Consider the following 24163-nt stretch of genomic DNA (forward strand, 5'->3'; position numbering starts at 1 on the left):
CCTGACCGATAACACATTGAAAACTTCTAGCTCATTTTCCAGTTCAAAGTGATGATAATTTTAATTTGCTTCTCTTCTCTAAAAAGAATGAAAGCAAGATAATTGAGAATTTATAACGTTTCTGTAAAACTACAGTTCCCTGTGCGGGAGTTGTTTATAGATTCACTTTGTTTTCTTTGGGCTTTGCACAGTGGTTGGGAGCATTTTTATAAGTGTTTGGTAATTGGCTGAATTGAACCTTGTTCAAGTAGATTATAATTAATTCCCTTATCAGGAGAAACATGTATATCATGAGAAAATAGGTTTGTTTTGTTTACATTATTATTTATCATGTTTTCAGACTAGGATTAAGCATGGAAACTCATGGTCTTGCAAATGGCTAGATTAGGTGTTTCCTTTTATAGTCTATGTTTTGTGATTATAGCTAAATAAAAATTCTCTATTATAACAGCAAATGTGATTTTGTTGTGTGCATTCCTATGGTGTGATTATGCTGTTTCTCACCATGAATAGTTATTTTTACACATAATAAAGCAGGCTAGTATATTCACATGCGTTATAGCTAGAACAATCCATTGCTTTAAAAATGTAATTGTTACCTGGTTTTTATATTTAGTGTTCAACAAAAATTTATTCTTAAATAACAAAAAAAATATTCAGGAGCCAATGTAGACTGTAAAATGAAGGAGAAGCTTAGCTTTACTGTGGAGTCTGAGCTGGGTGTAACCTAACTAGCTAGAGGATATGCAATTCCTGATTGACAGCAGGACCAGCATTATGCAGATTTTGTAAGGGAGAACACCCAGCTCAGAAACAGTGATTAGAGCTCTGTTAGGAATCACTACATTCACCACTCATATCTTTTAGTTTTCGGTCTACTGGATTTGTAAACAAATAGAACAAAACCGTTTCTTTTTTGTTCTTATTAAAGTGATACTGCAGTGCAGTTTCAGTCTGACAGGCAAACATGTGTGAAAATTTGATATTCTCACTAAATTAGTTAATTTTTAGCTGTGTTCATACTTATCTTTAGACCTTTGTGCATTAAATTCTATCTGGAGCTGTTCTCTTTATACACAAGTGTGTTTTGCTTGTGCCTTCCTGTCTTCTTCAGTGAGAAGCTTTATGTAGGTCAGGCTTGGCTTAAGCAGATTTCCTGAACCTGCGTCAGCTTAAGCTGGAGGAATTTTAATAAACCCTCCCCTGTAGGCGTGGGCCTAAATGAGGCTAGCCTAGTTAAGCCTGATCTTTTTCTGTTTGTGAAAAGAGCTGAGCAGAGCTGAAGGCTGCATGGTGGTTTCAGAAACTGCCTACTTAATTTGAAAAGAACAATGGTAGGAAAGGCTAGATCTTCCAATTTTACTTTATCTGAAAAGCTTGATTTGCTAAAGCTTGTGAAGCCATATGTGAAAATTCTCGAAGAACACACTAATAAACATTCAGTCATAGTGGAAAAGAATAGATGTTGGGATATCATAGCAGTTAACTATAATGCAATTGGAGTAGATCGCCCTCCTCGAACAGCGCAGGGCCTACGCACCCTTTACAAAAGGCTCAAAGAATATGCCAAACAGGAGCTATTGCAGCAAAAAGAGGCCCAATCAGATTTTAAAAGCAATATTTCTGAGCCAACCAAGAAAGTTATGGAGATGATTCCCCAGATTTCCAGTTTTTGCCTGGTAAGAGACAGGAACCACATACAAAGGTAAGCTTTATTTTATTTTGTTGTGGAAAATTATGGCGCCTCCTATCTATTGGGCTTTGGCTTAGTTGTGATAGAGATATGCATAGTAAGCATCCCCACAAGGGGAGCAATGAATAGTGTCTTTGTTTTGCTTTCTTAAAAAAAAGAAAAGTGAGACTATAAGGAATTTTTCTGCTGCATTAGATTTAAGCCACTTTTTACTGTCTTCCCCTCCCCCCTTCCCTCTTACAGTTTCTAAAAGTGAAGGTTAGGGAGAAATAAATGGGATGAAATTTGTGACATCACTTCATAAACTTTTTAAGCTTCAGGTTTAAATTATTTAATTTTCCTTTAAGAGCTACCTTTTTCTTCTATTAAGATTACATTTCACTGGATTTTTCAATTTTATGTAAAATTTATATGAAGTAGTTTCAGGAGAAATGTAATCTTTGCTTTTTTATGATTTGTCACTGTCTACCACTTATTGAATGCACTGAACAGAACTAAAATCAACATTTAAGTAAACTTATTAATGATATGATTATATATTTGAAGACAGGATAAATTATTTTTCTAACACTTAAAATAAGATGAACACAACTAAAGGGAATTAATACCTAATTAGAGATTCAGATTACTTAATGAAATTAAGTTTTTGTTGTTTTTATTCATTCATGGTGTAGTTTCACTTTGATCTTGGATCATACAGGAAAGGGTAAGCTTTCTTACACTGCCTTGAAAGGATATCAAACTATGAATTTTATTATACCCATAATAGCAACTGAGTTCTTTTAGGGTTAGAAACAATTTTTGAGATAATTGTGCTCTAAGTAATGTTTTGCCTGGAAATATTCAAAACTATATTATCTTGCCACTAATTAAAATTTTAACCCTTGGCAAACGATAAAAATGGCAGTTACATTCTTCTGAACCTTTTAGGATAATTAAAGCAAACTGTAAACTCCTTGTTAGTTGCAGGGTCTTTCAAACAAAGCTTTACACAATGCGCTTTCTTACTAGTAGGAAAGGCATTATGTAAGCAAAATTATTGATTACCTGTGAAATCTCTTTGAAGTTAGAAGAACAGAAGAAAAAACTTTTTAACCAAGAGATTCTGTGATTTTTGTAATTTACCAAGAAAATATTTTTGAGCCTAGTTTCTTACTACATACTGCTTATTTCTACTTGATAGAACTATTTTAAAAAATCACCAGTGGGAATTCAGGACATGGATGCACAGTGGATTAATTTGTTGGGGCCACTGGTTAAAATGTTCCCTCTGATGACAAATGATAAGGTCCTCCTAATATGCTGGATAATCCAATAAAGTCTACAGTAAATTTGTTGTATGCTGTGCTATATACTCATAATTTCCACCTCCATCAACCCCAGAGAAAAAAAGGCTTTTGCTTTACAGGTGGAAAACTACCTTTTTTTGTATTAAATTTTCTATAATTAAAAAACTACACATAAAAACACTACGGTTTTCGTTAGTTGCATATTTTAAAAATACAGTGAATATAGAAGAGAAATAATATATAAATATACAAGTATCTTTATAGTTTGTCCACTTATGTGTGTATACATACATCATATAAATGTACATATAAACATTTAAAATTAATTGACTTATGCATTTCTATACTTTTTAAATAATAGTAATGTTTTTAAATTTTAAAGGGAAGAATATAAGAAATATACCACTTAAATTTTTACCTGTTAGTGTCTATATTGACATTTTCTCTATATTAGCTTACTCACTTAATATATATTTAATATACTTATTTGATGTCATATTGAATCTTTATATCAGAAATATATAATTATTCTGTAATCTTAATTATGTTTCTACATAAATATTACTGTTAATCTCACCAAACTCTCCCTTTTTTTACAAGGAAATATTAATGTTTATATTATTTAATGTATTTAAAAATATACAGCTGCTTAGTAAATCTGTTTCTACAACTTACTTTGAATTATGTCTTTATTTTTACCTCTCTCTAATGTCAGATTATGCTTTGTTTCTACAACCTCTTGATCCTTTAAGTCCTTTTATTGTTTTTGCTACTTTTCTTAAAGCTTTCTTTCTTTCTTTTTCTTTTTTTTTAAAGTTATGCTTGTAATGTTTCAACTAAAATGGAATGGAATATTCCAGATATAAGTATATTTTTAATATAGTGGGAGAAATGTAATATTTATGTTTATACTGTTATACATACTAAACTGGAACAGTATTTATTTGAATTTTTAAAAATTTTTATAATATATATTTTGTTGAATTGTTTAAATTTGTATCTTCTTAGACAAATATCTGACATTTCTGGCAACTTAATGCCATTAATAAGTAACTTATGGGAGTTTAAAATTTTTTTCCTTATTTTCTATGTGAACGTATTCCAACATTTTAATCATCATCTAGGATATATTCCTAATGATGTTATTTATCATTTATAAAATGTTCTTTAAATAATGTTAACATACTTCCATTAATGTTCCAATAATCTCTTTCCCCTTTTTATTTTCCCTTTTAAGTTAGGCAGAAGCATAATTAAAAAAAAAAAAAAAAGCTCAAGAATATACATATACACACACACAAATATATTCTTTAAAAAAATTTTTTGTAGTTATAGATGGACAGAATGTCTTTATTTTATTTGCTTATTTATATGTGGTGCTAAGGTTTGAAGCTAGTGCCTCACACATTCTAGGCAAGCACTCTTGCCACTGAGCTATAGCCCTAGCCCCCCATATATATTCTTAATAGCTTCATGTTATACTTGAAATTATTTTTTTTAAAAAATAGGATTTTAAAGTGCATTGTGTTCATAATGTCAAAAAATAATATGCCAGAGTGTAAATTATGCTAAAAACTCTTAATTACCTCTACTAGGAATGTATATGTTATGGGAATTGTTGTAAATTCAGCAAACCTTCAATGTGCCTATATAGGCCATTTAAGAATATTTCATATAAAAATCATTTTATTTGTTCATTTATTCATTCAACACATCTACTATATTCTAAGTAGTGCTATATTATGCTAGATACTGGGTATGCTGTGATGGATAAAACCCCTTGCTCTTGTTAACTTTACCTTCCCATGATTGAAAGACTTAAAGAGTAGCTGAGTTATGTGGTTCAGTATAGGTAAAGGGGTTACTCCAAAGCCTTAGAGACCTTAGTTTTAGTTTTTTTGGGTCAATGCAGAAATCAGTACCTCACATAAATGGGCTTCCACTATCTTCCTAGAAGTCATGAACCTTGATTATTTTTATAACAATCCAAAGACAACAGAGCAGGAGATCTAAATAAGGTATGGGAAGAGGGAGGCACAGAATATATTAAATGACCCTTAACACTATTTAAAAACCTTGAGGTTATAGGGACAATTGGTATCTCTTTGAGAGCATTAAAAATGACTTTTCTTTTTTATCTACTTCATTTAGCCTATATAAGATTTGTACTTCTTTTTTAAAAGCCCAATTTTGAAGTTAATAAGGGAGGGCCAGGAATTTGGCTCAGTGGTAGAGCACTTGCTTAACATGCCAGAAGCCAGGGGTTTAATCCCCAGTACCATAAAACAAGACACACAAAAAGGGATAAGGATGGGGAGGATACCTATATGTATGTGTTATTGAAATCCTAATCTTAAGTCTCTTTGTTATGCCCAGGGTTAAACTCCTCTTGTTTCACAATTCTCATATTCATCCCCCCCCCCCCATTCTCTCTTTTTCTTTCCCTTTTTTTGTAATAGTGATTGAACCCAGGATGCTCTGCCACCAAGCTACATCCCCAGCCCTTATTATTTATTTTGAGATAGGGTCTCACTAAGTTGCTGAGGCTGACCTTGCACTTGAATCAATCTTCTTGCCTCAGCTTCCGCAGTTACTGGAATTTCAGCATGCATCACCATACCTGGCTTTTTAGGCTTAATAATTAGGTATATATTAAATATGAAGCATGCTATAAATATGCTCATATCTTCATTTGGTTTATATTTTATAATGCTTTTTTTGTGTGCTGTAGTGCGAACTTGGATGAACCTGCACAAGCTGGTACCAGTTCACTACAGGTAATGTTGGATCACCATCCTGTTGCTATTACAGTGGAGGTGAAGCAAGAAGAAGACATTAAACCACCTCCTCCACTGGTTTTAAATCCTCAACACAGCGATGTTTTAGAGCAAAGAGAAGAACATGAATTAGTACATGTTATGGAAAGATCTTTGTCACCATCACTTTCCTCTGTTGATATGAGAATGACATCATCTCCAACTTCTACTCCAAGGAGAGATGATTTTTTTCGGCATGAAAGTGGAGAACATTTTAGGTCTCTATTAGGGTACGATCCTCAGATCCTGCAAATGTTGAAAGCAGAGCATCAGATAATTTTAGAAAATCAAAGAAATTTTGGATTATATGTTCAGGAGAAGAGGGATGGATTGAAAAGAAGGCAGCAGCTAGAGGAAGAGCTACTGAGAGCAAAAATTGAAGTGGAGAAGCTGAAAGCAATTCGCTTACGGCATGATCTACCTGATTATAATAGTCTTTGAGGGTTTTTTTTTTTTTTAAGTTTTTCAATTTGATAATTTAAATTTCATCCAAAATTACTTTGGGAATATTCTGAAGCAAATAGATGTATGGAAAATGCTGTTAATCTCTATTATGGAAAAACTTTTGACATGATTTTCTTTTTTTGCGGGGGGGGGGGGGCATGGTTTCCTAATTATTTGACTTTCTTTTTGGATATCAAACTTACTAATGTGTTGATTGGTAATATTTTCCCTCCAATTTATTTTTAATTATTGCCCTTATAGATGGCCTTTTATTTTAATCATTAAAATATATACAAATATGTATATATAAACATATTCTCTCAAAGTTCTGTCTTCAGCACTTTGGGTTAGAAGTTTGAAACTTATAGTTAAAGGTTTTAAAGTCAGTCCAATTTAGAAACTATACTGACTCAATAACAAGAAGCTTTTCTCTGTGGCTGCAGATGCAGCTTGGTGGTAGAGCACTTACTTTGAGATGTGCAAAGCCCTGGGTTTGATCCCAGTACCACCATCACCACCACCACCACCACCACAAAAAAACCTTATCTGTATGACACTGTAGTTTTTTGTTTTTTTTTTTTTTAAACTAGAGGTTTATTTATAGTTATACACAGTAGTTGGATTAATCCTGACACACTCTTACATGCATGGAAATTGTTTTCAGTTCATGATTCTCCCCCTTTCTTTCCCATCTTCTTCCCCTCTCCCATTCTTGTTCCTCTACTAGATTTCCTTTTGCTCATGTATTAATTCATATTTGATTGGCTCTTTATATTATCCTATCTTCCCCTCCCACTTTCCTTTGTTTTATTCTAGCTTCTGCATATGAAAGAAAATGTTTGTTGAATTTCTGAGTTTGGCTAATTTCACATAGCATGATATTCTCCATTTCCATCCATTTACTGGCAAATGCCATAATTTCATTATGACACTATTTTTTATGTTTTCATCTTTTGAAGGAGTAAGTCTTAGATTTTAGAGATGGAAGACATTTGGAAAACACTTTTTCCCTCCTCTTCAATTTAGAGGTAATGAAATAGGTCCCAGGTCCAAGGAGAACTCAGTGACTTACTGCGGTAACAAAGCTTCAGCAGAGCAAGGACCAGTATTCATTTTTCTTTTCTCCTCCCCTCCTCCCAATTTATTCTATACAAGTAAAAATCTGTTAAAATATCCTCCAGATTTCTAGATTTAAAATTTTGAAGAATTTATTTAATTAAAGCTACTTTTAAGACTTGGAATGTAGTTTAGTGGTAGAGTGCTTGACTAGCATGCATGAGGCCCTAGGTTCAATCTGCAGGACCACAAACAACAGCAGCAACAAAAGATTACGGTTAATAATTGTTAGGTTAAAACCAAGGGAATCATACCCTTTCTCTTTTATGTTCTATAATTTGAGATCTGATATCATACTGAAGTTGTATTTTGACTGTGTGATTGAAAGTTATATCCTGTTTCATTTTCCTGAAATAGGTTTCTTTAAAAGTAAAAATCAGTGAAAAATGAAAATTTTACTTTGAAAATAGCAAAATATCTTATGTTTATAATTTAATGAGATAGCCTTGTTTCAGGTAAACATTGCTATTTTAGTATTTGTGGAAATAAAACCTTGATTTTTAAAGAACACATTAAACTTTTGTTAAATTTTTAATATGTGTTTTACTTAAGAATATCTATTTGGCTGGGATTTTGTTGAGAAAGAATTTTAAATCAAGCTTGAGAATGGGCAACTAGAATTTCAGCAATACAGGGAGAAAGGGTGTTTGAAGTCAGAGTGAGCTCTCGAAAAAAAGGAATGGAGAGTGGGAAAAAAAATGATCAGGGTGTGCAAGCACAAATGCAATGCTAAGCCAGGTGCTTTAAAGTGAAATTACAGAGACCCAATTCAGACTCTGGTAACCTAGACTAGGACACCTCTCTGGAGCTTCTATTTAACTTGAGTAGAATTTTACTTGCAGGAGTAAACCAGAAACCTGCAATATACATAATATTTTTCAATTTTAAAATATTCACAAATAATTCAAAATGTTTTTCAGATACCATGTAGACATGTGAGTGGGCTTCATTCAGCCATGGGGCTTCCAGTTTGTGACTTTTTGGAGTAGAGCTATCATTCTCCAAGTGTAGTGCTTTGTAACATCAGCATCACTTGAGAACTTGTTAGAAATTCCATTTGAATCAGAAACTTTTGAGGATGGCGTCCTGCAGTCTTTTGTAATAGGCCCTCTTATGGATTATAATGCTGGTTAAAATTTGAGTCAATGAGATAGTTTTATGTATTTTTAAAAACAGCATTGGGGGTTAAATCCAGTAATTTTTTCTGAGTCAGTCTTGTTTGATTTTGATTTGCAAAAGTTTAAATGTATTTTAAAGACATGTTTAAATATCTGAGCTACATCTCTAACTCCCCCCCCCCCCTTTTTTTTGAGATAGGATCTCACTAAATAGCCTAAGGCTAGCCTGGAACTCGAAATCCTCCTGTCTCAGCTTCTTGAGTTGAGGTGCCTCACTGCACCTGGCTTGAAATAAGAGTATTTTACAACCTAACTTGGTGCCTAAATCATGTTAGATTCTCAAAAAAAAAAAAAAAAAAAAAAAAAAAAAGTTTTGTGGAAAAGCAGAATGGGTTGAAGTAAGCAAAGGGATATCAATTTGGATGTTGGTTGGTGCCAGATAATGGATTAAATAAAATGCTATTTTTAAGGAGTCAGACTTAACTGAATATACAATGGGAAGCCACTGCAAATGTTTGATTAGGGGGACAATATAATAGAGCTGTAATTTAGGAAGAGAGTATAGTAGCATTTAGTAGTAGGCATTGTAGTGAGAGAAAATTTAATTGGAAATTTAGGTTGTGGCTATAGAAACAAAAAATAAACTCTTGTGGGTACTATTTTAGCTTATTGATTACTTAATTTCATTAGTTGAATTAAAAAACTTTTTATATCGTATTAGAGTTAAGCTTTTTATTATAGAAATGTCTTGGGTATAAATCATATTCATTTGACCATTTTATCTTCTCTCTTTCATCTGTGCTATGACTTTCCTTTGAGTGTCACGAGTCCTCTAATTTGAGGTAGTATTTTTATAATTCTAGTAAATACTTCTTTAGACAGTTTTACTTTTTGAAATTACAATGCAAATTATTTATATGAAATTTAATCACATATTCAGCATGCTATCACTTGAAATTGATGAGTGTTAAAGTATTGACTTTATACAACAAAATCAATTTTCCAAAATGTGTTTTGTGGAATGTCAATTCTCTGAGATGGTTCTAGAATATTTTTCTGTTCAAAAAGTACAACATACCTCTTTTGGTAGTTTGGTTCTAAAGTCATTGTGCAAGGTAAAAAAAAAAATCATGTATATACAAAATGATATGTAATTATATTGCCTTTGAAAATTCCTTTATTGCCCATCAAATGGCATAATCTGGTAATTGTATTTTTCTCCAGAATTATACAAAACTTGGTTGTTTCAAGTGACACAATTCCTTAGCATTTAGGGCTGTGCAGATTAAGAAACTTTATTTTTATGTATTTTTAAATGCCAGAATTACATTCATTGTAGTAAGTATACTGAAGTAATTTTTTCTGAGTCAATCTTGTTTGATTTTGATTTGCAAAAGTTTAAATGTATGTAATTCTCCATTTTCTAACCACTTCCTCCCTACAAACCATGATTACTATAGTGTAGTTTATAAGAATTTCTGAATAAAGAAAATTGCTTGTTTCACCACAGAACATTTTTTTGGAGGTTGTTTATTATCTTTTAAAGTATCTTAGGGAAATTATGAGTTAACCTTTTTTTTTTGATATTGAGATATTTTGAGTTTGGGGACTACTTACCAACTTCCATTAGCAGTTTTTTTTGAGGACAGTATCACTAATGGGAGGAAGAAATTCTGCTAGTACCAGCGGTGTATACATGGAAGCTTCCAGACATCCTACGTATGGAATTTTATCTATAACATATAGTACTGGGAAAATATAGAGAAGAGTGAATTTATTTTGATTTTAGATTTGATTCTGTAGAAGTATTTTAAATTTGAAAAATAAATTGAAAGTTTATTTCATTCAATGTATTAATCTAGGTAGTGGTTAGGTTATTTTTGCCAGCTTTCTGTCTTTTATCCATATGAGCTTAAATGGATATGTTGTTATTATTATAACTTATGATTTTCTAAACTAGATATGATTTATAATAAGAAAAAGCCTAATTTTATAAGAAAAGCTTAATTTTCTCATTTCTAATAAATGCCAGGTTTCTTGAAATATTAAAATTTTTCATTTTGTGTAATGAAACAACTTGGTATTTCACTTTTGAAAGAGTTGATCTTCCCTTTTCCATCTTTTTGTGAAAATGTTTAAAATATGAATATTTTCCATGTGCCTTCTTTTAGAATAATCTGGTAATTGTATTTTTCTCCAGAATTGTCTAAACTTGGTTTCAAGTGACACAATTCCTTAGCATTTAGGGCTGTGCAGATTAAGAAACTTTATTTTTGTGTATTTTTAAAAACCAGAATTACATTCATTGTAGTAAGTATACTAAAGTAATTTTTTCTGAGTCAGTCTTGGTTGATTTTGATTTGCAAAAGTTTAAATGTATTTTAAAGACATGTTTAAATATCTTAGAGTGCAATAAATTATATTTAATATATACCACTGATGATGGTGGTTAAGCAAATGATTTATTAATACATATTCTTTTAATTACAATTAATACATTATATTGATTTGTATTTTTTTATTACCCCCCCAAAAAGAATTCAATACAATAGAGTTGAAATTTTTTGATGAGGTATAATTGAAATAAATTTATTTAGATGATTATATAATGCCAAATGTACCTATCTAAATATTATATTTTTTCAAATATTAAGACCCACAAATTCTCAAAATCAAAATTTGATAGTGAAGGTTGTGGTTGTAGCTCAGTGGTAGCAGTTGCCTAGCACGAGTGAGGCACTGCTTTTATTCCTTAGCACCACATAAACAAAAATAAAAAATAAAGGTTAAAATCTTTAAAAATATTTGATAGTGAATTTGATTATAAAAAGAATTAAATGAAATATTGCATAATTAAATACAAGAGAAAATTCTTTATGCAACTAAATTAAACATTAACAGAATTATACTAAATCTTTATGTACTATTTTGAGAAATTGTTTAATTTTTTATATATCTTTTAAATTGATTAAAACTAGTAGCTATGATTTGAAATTATTTAAAGTTTTCAGTAGCTTTATAAATAGTGGAAAGCAAAATAAATGAGTAAATGCAAATAAAACTACCAATCAAGTTAGCCTAGGCAATTGAAAAAAATGGATGTATTAGTATTACACTTTATTAATAGATCTTTTGTGTTTTAAAAGTATGTGTGGTGCTGGGTGCAGTGATGCACTCCTGTAATCCCAGCTACTTAGGAGGCTGAGGCAGGAAGATTGTAAGATTGAGGCCAGCCTGGACAAGTTAGCAAGATCCTGTCTCAAAATCAAAGTTAAAAAGGGGTGCATCTCAAAATCCAAGTTCAAAAGGGGTGGGGGCTGGGGAGTGTAGGTCAATGGTAGAGCACCCCTGGGTTCAGTCCTCAACACCACCACCCCAAAAAATGGTATGGAATAAACAAAGATTTTTACAAACCCCAACATTTTTATTAAGAAATCATTCATATATACAATAAAAAGTTGAAAGAATTTCGTAATAAATATTCATATTCCTACCACTTAGATTTTGCTTGGCATATGCTTGATTAGGGAATTTATACATTTGACTTTAAGAAATTGCCAGACCTTTCCCCAAAGTGATTATACCATTTTATAATTCAATCAATAGTGTTTTTTTTAAAAATAAAGCTTTACATGTTCAATAATTGTAATGTCAGAATTGAAAAAGTTCTAGTATTTAAATCAATTCAAAATATCAGTTAATGTTTTACTATATTTGCTTTATTGCATATTTATCTAACCCTCCATTTTTTAAGGAAACCACTATTATTATTATTATTATTTTATTGAGAAAAAAGAAAAACAAGTTTTATTGCTTTGCTAAGAAAGGAGAGACACAGGGCACTACTGTCCCAGAGTCTGTGTCGTAGGTCTTCTGGAGCCATCCCTTATTCCTGTGGTGGGTGTGTGCTCAAGGACAGATAACCCTGCCTGGGATGGGGAAGAAAGGTAATCCTTATTACTCCTTGTACCTCCTCTGGTCTCAGTATATTCTATTACTTGGTGGTCAAGCTAAAAATTTAGAAGCCATTTTTAATTACTGTCTTTTCCTAACTGCCCACATCTAGTCCATTAGCTCGTTCTGATGTCCCTATCCTTAAAAGAACCTCTGAAACTGATCCTTTTCACCATCTATGCTGGGATCAGCTTCAAGAAAAACATTATTTTAAAGCATGTTACAAAATTAGAATAGTTATCACTAAACATTTCAACATTACTAGAGTCTTATGTTTATTTGCTCAAAATAAATATTTGTGTAGTTTTGAAATCTTAAATGTATGATTTGATAAGTTTTGGAAAATACCTGTATTTGTATTGCTCAAACTCCAATCAGGATTTAAAATGATGTAAGAACTGGAGGAAAAGAAAAGTGGATTTGGAGATGTTTCAGGTTATCTTGCTCCTTGTTGATTTAAGATCAATCATTCTACAGAGTGGGAAAGAATTTACACTGTAGCTCTGTGCTAGCCTATCTTGGGTGAGGCCCAGGGTTCAATCTTCAGTACTGTGCATACACACAAAAGATACAGAATGTTATCACATCAGAAAGTCCCTGCTGCCCTTTTCTTGAAATCAATCCCCTGGCACCTCAGACAACCATTGTTCTGTTTAAAAATCTTAAGTAGATTTTGCCTGTACTAGAACTTCATATAATTGGAACCAGGCAGTGCATACTTTCTTCTTTTTTAACTTGGTCTTAACTTAGGTTAACTTAGTGTTTTTGACATTTATCTGATTTCATATATTGTATCAATAGTTCATTCCTTTTTATTGCTGTATAGTATTTCATTGTATAGATATATAAATTTATCCATTTTCTTTTGATGGACTTCTGGGAAATATCAAGATTTTGGCTCTTATGTATAAGTATTTTATGAATATTCTACGGATTTATTGTGGACATAATGCCTGCTTAGGGAACTTTTACATTTAATGTTTAAGAAACTGCCAGACCTTTCCCCAAAGTGATTGTACCATTTTTACATTTCAATCAACAATGTATGAGTTTTTTTTTAAATAAAGCTTTGCATGTTCAGTAACAAATGTCATAATTGAAATTGATGTATAACTCATCTAATATTTAAATGAATTAAAAATGTCAAGCAGATAATTTAGATACCTGGAAATATTGTAGTTTGATTATTTTTTTTTCATTTTTGTACTTGCTGCATATATTCTTTGACATGAGGTATTGAAGAAATATGAACTGTATAGTCCCTGTCATGCTTATAAAGTGTATTCAGAAAATGATCTCTAATGCAAAAAAGTATCTTCTAAGTTTATTTTACACATAATGATATTTGTACTTAGTTGACATTCAATTTCTTTTATTAGATAAGAAAACTATGGCTGATTATCTGTCTGAAGGGACTTGTGCATTAATGTTTTATAATCTTTAGTTTAATAAAATCTTTTAGTCTTAAATTCATATTGCAGTTATATGTTAATGTGTGTTAAAAGTTCTAGAGATTTGGTAATTTTGAAACATAAAAACAATCTGCAAGACTCTTTGCATTTTTTATTATTTGAGATATTTTAAATTTTATTTTTACCACTGAAAACAACTTTTGTGTTTATAATATTAAAGGCTTGCAGTTGTGGGATATGTAATTAAATCATCCTATACTTAGGAATCTTTCATTAAGATGATAATGCCCACTATTAATAGTAAATGGCATTATCTTCTTCAAAGCATGATCTTAAGCATCCTTACTTTGTAATCTTGCTGATGGGCCTTCAATTGTCATGTTCATGCAGATCTGTTGATTTGGGAAGTACAGTACATGGTCAAGGGGGATATAGATCAGAACCAAGTTTAGAAATAAAATATTGTTAGATTGGAATTTTTTAGAGTGGTTAGCCTGGGACATAGTAAGTCAATATTTTCTGTTGTACAAATAGTCTAGATTTAGGAGGTTGTGATGTTCCACCATTCCATTACTGATCTTCATTGTATTTTTTGGAGTTACTCATCTTCTTTTACCTGCCCTAGTAGGTAGATTTTTTTTTCTTTTTTTAAATATTGAAGATTGAACCCAGGGTATTCTATCACTGAGCTACATTCCCAGCCCTTTTTTCTTTTCATTTGAGACAGGGTCTTGCTCAGTTGCTACAGCTGGCCTGGAACTTTTGATCCTATTCCTCAGCCTCCCGAATTGCTGGTATTACAGGCATGTACCACCATGCCCTGTACCTACATAATATTTTAAATGGGACTGATGGGAACAGGGCAAAGGTAAAATGATGATGACAGTAGTAAACACTTAGGGAGCATTTTTTATGTGACAAGAATGGTTCTAAGCATTTTACATCTGTTATCTGATGTTCATGATCAGTTTGAAGGTAGGTATTAGTATTCCTTTCATTTTATAGAATCATAAACTGTCACAAAATGTTTTAATAAGTACTTTTCCAGGGCCACCTAGCTATTAAGTGGTGGATTCCAAGATTTAAACACATGCAGTCTGGCTCCATGGTTTGTGCTCTTCCCCTGCTCTGCGAGAGTGTATTAAATCTGAAGAGTCTAAGGCTATTTCAAAGTTAATTATAAGTAATTTCTGAGTTCCCGGAATTTAATTATTATGCTTTATTTAATTCAGCTTTTTCTTTTTCTTGCTGCTGGTGGTATTGGAGTGTTCTTGGATATAAAATAATTTGTTTAGACAGTGAAAATATAACAGAATATTTGATCTAGGATGTTTTCCCTAGTCATTTTGATGAGACATTCTTTTTACCCTGCCTTAGGGAACTCTTGGACTATTTAAAGGAAATTATATTTTTCTCTTGAATAACCCAATAAAAAGCAGAAGGCCACATTAAAAAAAAACAAAGTTATTATCAGTGCTTTATTTGATTCATAGTAACTACAGCTATTAGAATTACTTAAGTACTAATTAAAATTGGTTACAGTTGCACAACACAAAATTTTTTAAAGTTCAAAAACTGGTCAAATCACCCCATCTTTTTTGTTACTGCTGAAAACCTTCAAACTTTCTCTGGGAACTCGGGCTTAAAAACAACAAAAATAACACATTGACAAGTAATGTATCTGAAAACTGGCCACTAATTTTTGACTAAAAATTGGTGGATTAATACAATCTTGACTAAATTTAGTTATACAAAATGAGCAATTTACATTTGTTAGAAATTATCGTTTTAAAAGAACTCACATTGATAAAAGCTGTAATCATTAAGATATGATACACAAAGAAGTGGCTGGTGAATCTTAGAAAGTTTACTTGGGAAACAATTGCTCTGAGAGTAACAAGTCTTTAACGTAAAAACAAAAATGAGTTTATTTTCTAAAGCTATTTTCCAGATTAAAACTAATTTTGAGATAATTCTATCTTTCATAAATATTTTCAAAACCATGAAGTCAAAATTTACCTACAGTCAAAATGGCAATTTTGAAGAGTACCTATTATCTGGGAGTTTGTTGATGTACAAAGTCAAAACAGACCACTCATCTCAGGATTCAGAGTATAGTGGGGAAGACTGATCCTAAGTAATTTGTTATATAATTAATTGTTGAGATAATGCTGAAATAATAGGGCAACTTGATCTAATCCATTAAACAGGGAAATTTATACAGAAGTGGGTAGAAATTAATTTAGTTAAGTGCGTTAGAGGAAGACAAATAAAAGGCCCTTTGACAGGAAGCAGCATAATTCCCTGAGAACTATAAAAACTAATGAATTTTAAGCAAGAGGGATACATGCTCAAATTTATATTTAAAAATAATAAATGTGGAATATGGTTTAAAGAAATATTGGCATGAAAAGAACTCAGTAAAGATTTCTCAGAATAAGTGGAGGCAACAGAGAAGGCAAATAGTATATAACTTTGAGAATCGGGTCAACTTGTCTGGATTATGTGGTTGATCAGCTGTGGGACTAAGGAAGTAGAAAGTATCAAGGATGATTTCCAAATTTCTCACTTGAACAAGGATAAGACAGGAAAAATAAAGAAGATGCAGTTTTTGGAGAGAAGATAGTGGACATGATGAGTTTGAGATGTTGGTTAGACATCCATGTGGACATATCTGGAGATAGTTGGGTATATAGATACACAAATCTAGAGTTGTGGTCTGTGTTAGAGATAAGGGGAAAAAAAGTTGTTAGTACATGGATTGTATCAAAGCCACGGGGAGGAGGAGCTAATTCAAGATGTGCATGAGAGTAGAAGGCAGCCTAGTACTAAGTTCTTAAGGGCTCCAATAGGAAAGGTTAGATAAAGAAGTATGCATTGACTAGGAAGCAGCAGCTAATGAGGTAAGAGAAACCTTATAAGGGTGTTAAGAGCTACAGAAATAGAGTTCACTATTTCAAGGAGGAAGTAATACTGTCCAAAGCTTTTGAGCATTGTATATAGGAATAAAAACCTGGGTTTATTTTTATTTCATTTTACATTTCCATATGTTGTGATAATAATACAAATGCACAGTGAGATAGGGCACACAGCTGTAGTACAGCCAGTGTTCTTTTTTTTTTTTCTGATTATTTTTTAAACCCTATTTATTTATGTTTTATGTGGTGCTGAGGTTTGAACCCAGTGCCTCACACATGCTAGGCAAGGTCTCTACCACTGAGCCATAGCCCCAGCCCTGACCTGGATTTATTGACAGCTCCTACGTGACCCTTAATATTTGCAGTTTTGGGGAGAGGATGATACTGGAAGTCAGATTGGAGTAGTTGGAAGGTGGGAAATTGAATAGAGGTAATGACTAGGGTGTTTGGATACTTAAAATAGAAATAATGGAAAGTAGATCACTTTTTTCTGGTGTTAAAATTTCTCTTTATACAGAGTGTCCTTATTTCTCCCTGAAACATAATGTATTTTTAATGCAATGGTCTTTTCAATGATTTACTGTGGAAAAACAAGTTTGTCAAGTAAGAAGCCAAAGAGTGCACTAATTCCTCCCTCACTACCTGTTTTTCTTATTAAAAAAGAAAAATCAAGTATTGTTTGGCTCTTTTACTGAAACACATTGAATATTCATTGATTTAGAGTATAGTATAATGCTTATATTTCTAATAAGTGAGTGGGCTTACTTTATCTTGGCAACTTTTAATTTGTTAAATATTACATTGCCCAAATTTTCTTTCCCTTCTCTTTTCTTCCCCACCCTCCCCCTCCTCCCCTCCCCTTCACCCCCCATTCCTTCCCTCCCCATTCTTTCCCTTCCTCCCCTCCCCTTCATTCCTCATTCCTTCCCTTCCTCCCATCCCCTTCTCCCCTGCCCCTCCCTCCCTCCCTCCCTCCCTCCCTCCCTCCCTTCCTTCCTTCCTTCCTTCCTTCCTATGGGTAAACCCTGACAAAAATAGGACAGTCTGTTTAAATGACCTGTGTTTATTTAAAGTTTTACAATTGCTCCATATCTTAGTAACTCCTATTAAGTAAGACATTAAGTAGATTCTGATTCTTCTAGCACAATCAATGTTTTAAGTGGTTTTTTTTTTAGCATTTTACATATTAAAATGTAATAGTTTTGTGTTTTTTATTTAATTTTGACCGAGTTTCTTAATATTTATGTTTTTTTAAGTTATCAATGGACCTTTATTTATTTATTTTTTTTAATGCAGTGCTGAGAATTGCACCCAGTGCCTCGAATATACTAGGCAAGCACTCTACCACTGAGCCAGCACCCCAGCCCCTAATTTATATTCTTTGTGTCTATTTTCTATTTAAAAATTTATGTGAAATTTTGAAATAAGTAATGATTGAGAGGGCTGGGGTTGTGGCTCAGTGGTAGAGCGCTCGCCTAGCATGTGCGAGGCCCTGGGTTTGATCCTCAGCACCACATGTACATAAATAAATAAATAAAGATATTTTAAAATAAAAAAAAGTAGTGATTGAGAGTCTAGGTTTAGACTGTACATTTTGGACAACATGTTGGCTTAAGTGGACATTGTGTGTTTTCTGGTCAGATTAAAAATTTAAAGACATGAGAATTTTTTTTTTTTCACTTTAAAGGGGGCTCATTTATTGTCACTGTTCTAAATCTACAAAAGAAAGGAAAGGAAGGAAGGAAGAAAAGAACATAACCCTCCTCAACTCAATTTCCTCCATCCCACAACATAATTTTTCCCTAAACCAAACCCCCAACTGGTCCTGGTAGAGGAAATGAGAATCTTCTTTTTTACCTTAAGTATATCCTTTAAGTTGAATGTGACTTAGGGGAGTCAAAGAAAGAGAAAACGAAGATATATCTAAAAACGTCTTATCACCAATAATCAAATTTGAATTATGTCATTAAGAAGATACTGTTTCTACCAGTTAATTGGTAAACATGAGTATTCACACAATATAGAAGCTTATGATAGTCAAGAGCTGGAAACAGCTCACTGTTGTTCAGTATTATATATAATAATAAAGAACAACTGGGTGTGCTGGCACATAAATGTAATTGCAGCTATTTAGGAGACTGAGATCATTGGATTACAAGTTCCAGGTTAGCCTGGACCATTTAGGGAGACCCTGTGTTAAAATAAAAAGGGCTGGAGATGTAGTTCAGTGGTAGAGAAACATTGGGTTTAATCCCCTGTTCTGCAAAAATAAATAAGCTGTTGCTTTAAGCAACAATTTGGGATGAATCTTAAAAACATTGTATCAAGTAAGAGAAACCAGTCTTGAAAGTTTGTATACTGGATGGTTCCATTTATTGGATATTGTAAAAAAAACTAAAACTGTATTTATGGGAAACAGGTCAGTAATTTCTGGAGGGGTAGGGTGAGTGTATAGCATTGGAGAGTCTTGTGGGATGGTGGAAATAACTATTCTATATCTTGGTTGTGGCAGTTATATTAATCTATATAGAGAGATTCATATAAAATTCATAGAACTTGGGCTGGGGATGTGGCTCAAGCGGTAATGCGCTCGCTTGGCATGTGCAGGGCGCTGGGTTCGATCCTTAGCACCACATAAAAATAAAGATGTTGTGTCCACTGAAAAACTGAAAAATAAATATTAAAAAATTCTCTCTCTCTAAAAAAAAATTCATAGAACTACATCAAGAAAGAAGACAATTTTACTGTATAAAATATTAGAAAGTAGTTGGTAAAGATGATATTGTGCTGATGATATATTGTGATTGGTGGGAATATCATTGATACAGCCTTTTTTTGGAGAAAAATTTGTTGGTTTAAGACAAGTCTGAAAATCTTGAAACCTGTTGGAGCAGTGCTTTAATTTCTAGGACTTTATCTTGAAAATCAAGATGAACAAAGATTGTGTAAAATAGAATTGATAACAACAAAAAGCTCAACAATAGAGCACTAATTAAATTATATGTTTTTCCAATAGAAGATTATGCAGAAATGTATTTACAATAATATATAAACAGTAAACACGTGTACATTTTTTTTTTAGTGGTATATACAAAGAGGTATCTGAAAATTATCCTTTATCCATATACCCTTATTATGGAAGGAAAGTCAGGAAATGGAGAAGTTGTGTTTAAGTTCTGTGTCTTCTTGGTCTCTGCTCAGAGTTAACAAAGCAGTCTGAATTCTTTCAGGGCACTCTGGATAGAGGTGATTCAAGCAGGATATGAATCATCTGTTTTCTAAGGAAAAAACCTTGATGATTCTGACTATAAATTTATTTGTTGAAGAAAGTCAAGACTCATTTTCTAAAATCCATGAGTGCCAGTGATAAAATAATGAGTTATCTGAGTTCTAATGATGATACTGGATTTTTAGACCTTTGAGTGATTAATTTACCTTGCTTGATGATGTACAAGTATTTTTTGTGGACATATGTCATCAACATATTCAACTTCTTCAACTACCTCTTTCCCTTTTCTTCCTCCATCTCTACCAAGCAGTGGTTAATGTAGGTATATATAACTTTTAAAGGATCAGCTGTACTTTTTCCCAATGCATCATCTTATATTCCTTCCAGTTGCTCCATGTCTTTGTCAATACTTGCTACAGTAGGTTTTCAAAATCATTTTATTCAGTTTAATGAGTATGTACTGTTATTGTGCATGTGTTTTGCAAGTTTGAGACATAGTTTGCATACCATACAATTTGCTTTTAATATATTCAGAGTTATGTGCAACAGTGACCACAGTCAATTTTAGAACATTTTCTATACCCAAAAAAGAAACCTTATATTTTTAGCTATCACTAGGCGATCTCGTGAGGTGGTGGAAATAACTATCCTCTAGCTCTAAGCAACCACTAATCTTTCTATCTCATATATTTCCCTGTTCTAGACATTTCATGTGAACAACATCATGAAACATAGGTCTTTATGACTGACTTCTTTAACCTAGCAAAATGTTTTTAAGGTTCATCCATGTTTGAGTATGTATCAATATTTTATGAATGATATTCCATTGTGTGGATTTAACCACATTTTATTTATCCATTTTGTCATTTGGACACTTGAATGGGCATTTGACTTGTTTCTACCTTTGAGCTATTCTGAATAGTCCTGCAAAAAACAGTTGTGTACAGGTTTTTGCATGAGCATGGGTTTTCATTGTTTGGGGCACATACTTAGGAATTGAAGTAGTGTATCATTTGGCAACTCTTCAGTTGTCTGAGCAACTGCCATGGTATTTTCCAAAGTGGCTGCACTGTTTTACATTCCCAGCAGCAGTTTGTGATAGTTGTAATTTCTCCATATTCTCTGACTTGTTTTTATTTTTATTTTAACCATTCTAAGGGAAATGAAGTGGAACTTCACTGTTTTTAATATATATTTCTCAGACAATTAATGATGTTAAACATCTTTTTTGTGCATATTGAACTTTTGTACATATTCTTTCCTCAGTTGTCTGTTTAAGTCTTTTGCTCATTTTCTGTTGATTTATTTGTTGTCTTATTTAAAAAAAAATTTATTTTTTATTTGTAGTTGGATACAATACCTTTATTTTATTTACTTATTTTTTATGTGGTGCTGAGGATCGAACCCAGAGCCTCGCACATGCTAGACAAGCACTCTACCACTGAGCCACAACCCCAGCCCTTATTGTCTTATTTTTAAGCTATAAGTTTTCTTTTTATATTCTGGATAAAAGTGTTTTGTATCATACATGTATTGTGGACATTTGACCATAGCCAGTGGTTTTTTGCTTTTCTTATGGCATCTTTCAAAAAGCAAAAGTTTTAAATTCTGATAAAATTCAATTTACAATTTTTGTTTTGTGCTTTTGTGTTCTAAGAACCTGTTGCCTACCCCAGGATTACAAATATTTTCTCCTATGTTTTCTGTTAGCAGTTTTTCATTTTAGATTTTACATTTAGGTTTATGATCCATTTTAAGTTAATTTTTGAGGCTTAATAGTTGATACTCATTTTCTGCAAATGCATAGCCACTTGTTCAATCAACATTTGTTGAAAAGTCTTTCTTCTTTCTCCATTGAGTTTGTTTCATCATTTTTTTTTTTTTTTTAGGAGATACCTGACTGAGTGTTTCTGACTACAATTTCTTTTCATTGAACCATGATCATTGTTGGTTTTTTTTGTTTTGTTTTTGGCCAATACCAAACTATTTTGATTATTGTAGCATATTTGTAAACTTCCAACTTTTGTTCTTTTAAAACATATTTTTGGTGGGTGGGGATGTAGCTCAGTGGTAGGATGTTTGCCTAACATATGTGAAACCTTGGATTCAATCCTCAGGACCACAGAATAAACAAATAAATAAAATAGGTTGGAGTATGTATTTCATATAGATTTTTAAGATATCTTAACCAATTTCTGCCAAAAGTATCCTGGGATTTTGATTGGTATTGTGTTGGTTGTATCAACCATTTTGGAGAAAATTGCTCTTTTTTTTTTGGATACTGGGGATTGGAACCAGGGACATTTCACCGTTGAGCTATAATCCCAGTCCTTTTATTTTGAGACAGGGTCTTGCTAAATTGCTGAGACTTGCCTCAGACTTGTGATATTTCTGCCTGAGTCTATGGAGTATCTGGGATTATAGTTAAGCACCACTGAGCCCATCTGAAAATTGTTATATTAACCAAATTGAATGTTCCAATACATGAAATAGATGCTTTCTTTAATTAGATTTTGATTTGTTATTTTATATGTATTTAGATTTGTTAATTTTTTTCAACAAAGCTCTTTAATTTTTTTTTTTTTTTTTTGTATAGAAGACTTGGATGCCTTTTGTTTTATTTTTCTAAGTATTTGTGTGATTTTTTTTGGAGTTACTGGGGATGGAATTTCTAAAATTTCATTTTCTGATTTCTTTTTGCCAATGAGCCTTATGTCTTGTGACCCTGCTAAATTTGTTTTATAAGATCTAGTCAGTTTTTAGAATCTCTGGGGATTTCTGTGAAAACAGTCATTATCTGCAAATAGGTACAGTTTTTATTTCTTCCTTTCCTATCCTTTTGCTTTTAAAGTTTTAATTGTCATATTGTAATGGATAGGACTTATAGGACAGTGTTGAATAGAAGTGATCATTCTTATTCCTTATATTAGGGTATTTCTTTTTTTTTTTTCATTTAAATAAATGATGTATTTTAAAAGGTTAAAATTTATTTGGTTTTTGTTAAGTTGTATTGTTTTGATGGCTTCCCTGGATCAGGTGTGTATTAGGTAAAAGTCATAGTGAAATGCCTTCGGTAATGTGGAAGTTAGATTTTGCCACCTTCAGCTAGATTGACTTTTGCCTATATATAGTGCACAAAAGTTAGGTGAGAAGCAGGAGCTATGATTCAGTATGAGGGTCTAAATTTCTCATGACAGGATGGTTGGTGTTTTATGTCTAATCTATAATTGCCAAGGGGAAAAGAAGGAGATAAGGTCATTTGGGGAAATTTTGTCTGTCATGATCAAGTGTAATTTGAATTAGTACATTATAGTATGGTAATTTTGCTTCAAAATATTAAAAGACACCATTATTTATAAAATTATGAATTTGTGCCTTTCGATCTATTAGACCAGTATATTTTTTTAGTTTTTAGGGTTTTTTTTTTTTTTTTTTAGTTGTAGATGGACACAATACCTTTATTGATTTTTATGTGGTGCCGTGAATCGAACCCAGTGCCTCATGCATGCTGGGCAAGTGCTCTGCCACTGAGCTACAACCCTATCCCCTAGACCACTATTTTTTGTTTTGTCTTTTTAAGATTGAGATGCAGCAGAGGGAGGAGGAGTGGCCACTCTATCTCCAAGTAAATGGGGAAGAGGGTCTCTGAAACCTTTCAGAAAGCTTTGTATATTTCCTCCAGAACTTGAGAAGTTAGTGTGTGACTCTTGCCAAGAAAAGTTTAAAGGCAGGGGACTGTGTCTGGAATTGATCCTGACTGCACAAGGATAAAGACTGATGGTTTGAGTGGTGCTTCCTCTGTTGGTGGGAGGAGACACTGTGGATTTACCTAGGAGCTTAATTTGGGTGTTGGCAGGAACCAGCTTGATCTCCTCTCCCCAGAAGATGGCCTGAGTTTGTGAAGGGTGGAAGATCTTTAAGTTCTAATAACTATATTGGATTGGAATGAAGTTATTTAAATAGGAATCAACAGAGAAATGTAACTTTTTTTTTTTTTTAGTTTTTGCTTGTACCACAGCTAATTCAGAGAGCATTTGACTGAATAGTTATGAATAGTAGTTCTAGGGCATTTGGTTTTTAATTTAAATAATACATACACACGCACACACGCACACACAATTTTGGTACCAGGGATTAAACTCAAGGACACTCAATCACTGAGCCACATCTCCAG

The 24163-nt window shown here is 32.5% G+C and overlaps 2 protein-coding genes across 4 annotated transcripts in view; both read left to right on the forward strand.

The window, feature by feature from the left end:
- Rad54b (RAD54 homolog B) overlaps positions 1 to 24163 on the forward strand; it is a 104041-nt gene that overhangs the window by 41870 nt on the left and 38008 nt on the right. The window lies entirely within an intron of this gene.
- Fsbp (fibrinogen silencer binding protein) lies at positions 1273 to 10382 on the forward strand. Its single transcript, XM_027947876.2, has 2 exons — positions 1273 to 1705; positions 5714 to 10382. The coding sequence occupies exons 1-2, from the start codon at positions 1332 to 1334 to the stop codon at positions 6237 to 6239; spliced, it is 900 nt and encodes a 299-aa protein (XP_027803677.1). The 5' UTR covers positions 1273 to 1331; the 3' UTR covers positions 6240 to 10382.

The sequence above is a fragment of the Marmota flaviventris genome, chromosome 15 (genome assembly GCF_047511675.1).
Source record: "Marmota flaviventris isolate mMarFla1 chromosome 15, mMarFla1.hap1, whole genome shotgun sequence".
In the NCBI taxonomy this organism is placed as follows: Eukaryota; Metazoa; Chordata; class Mammalia; order Rodentia; family Sciuridae; genus Marmota; species Marmota flaviventris.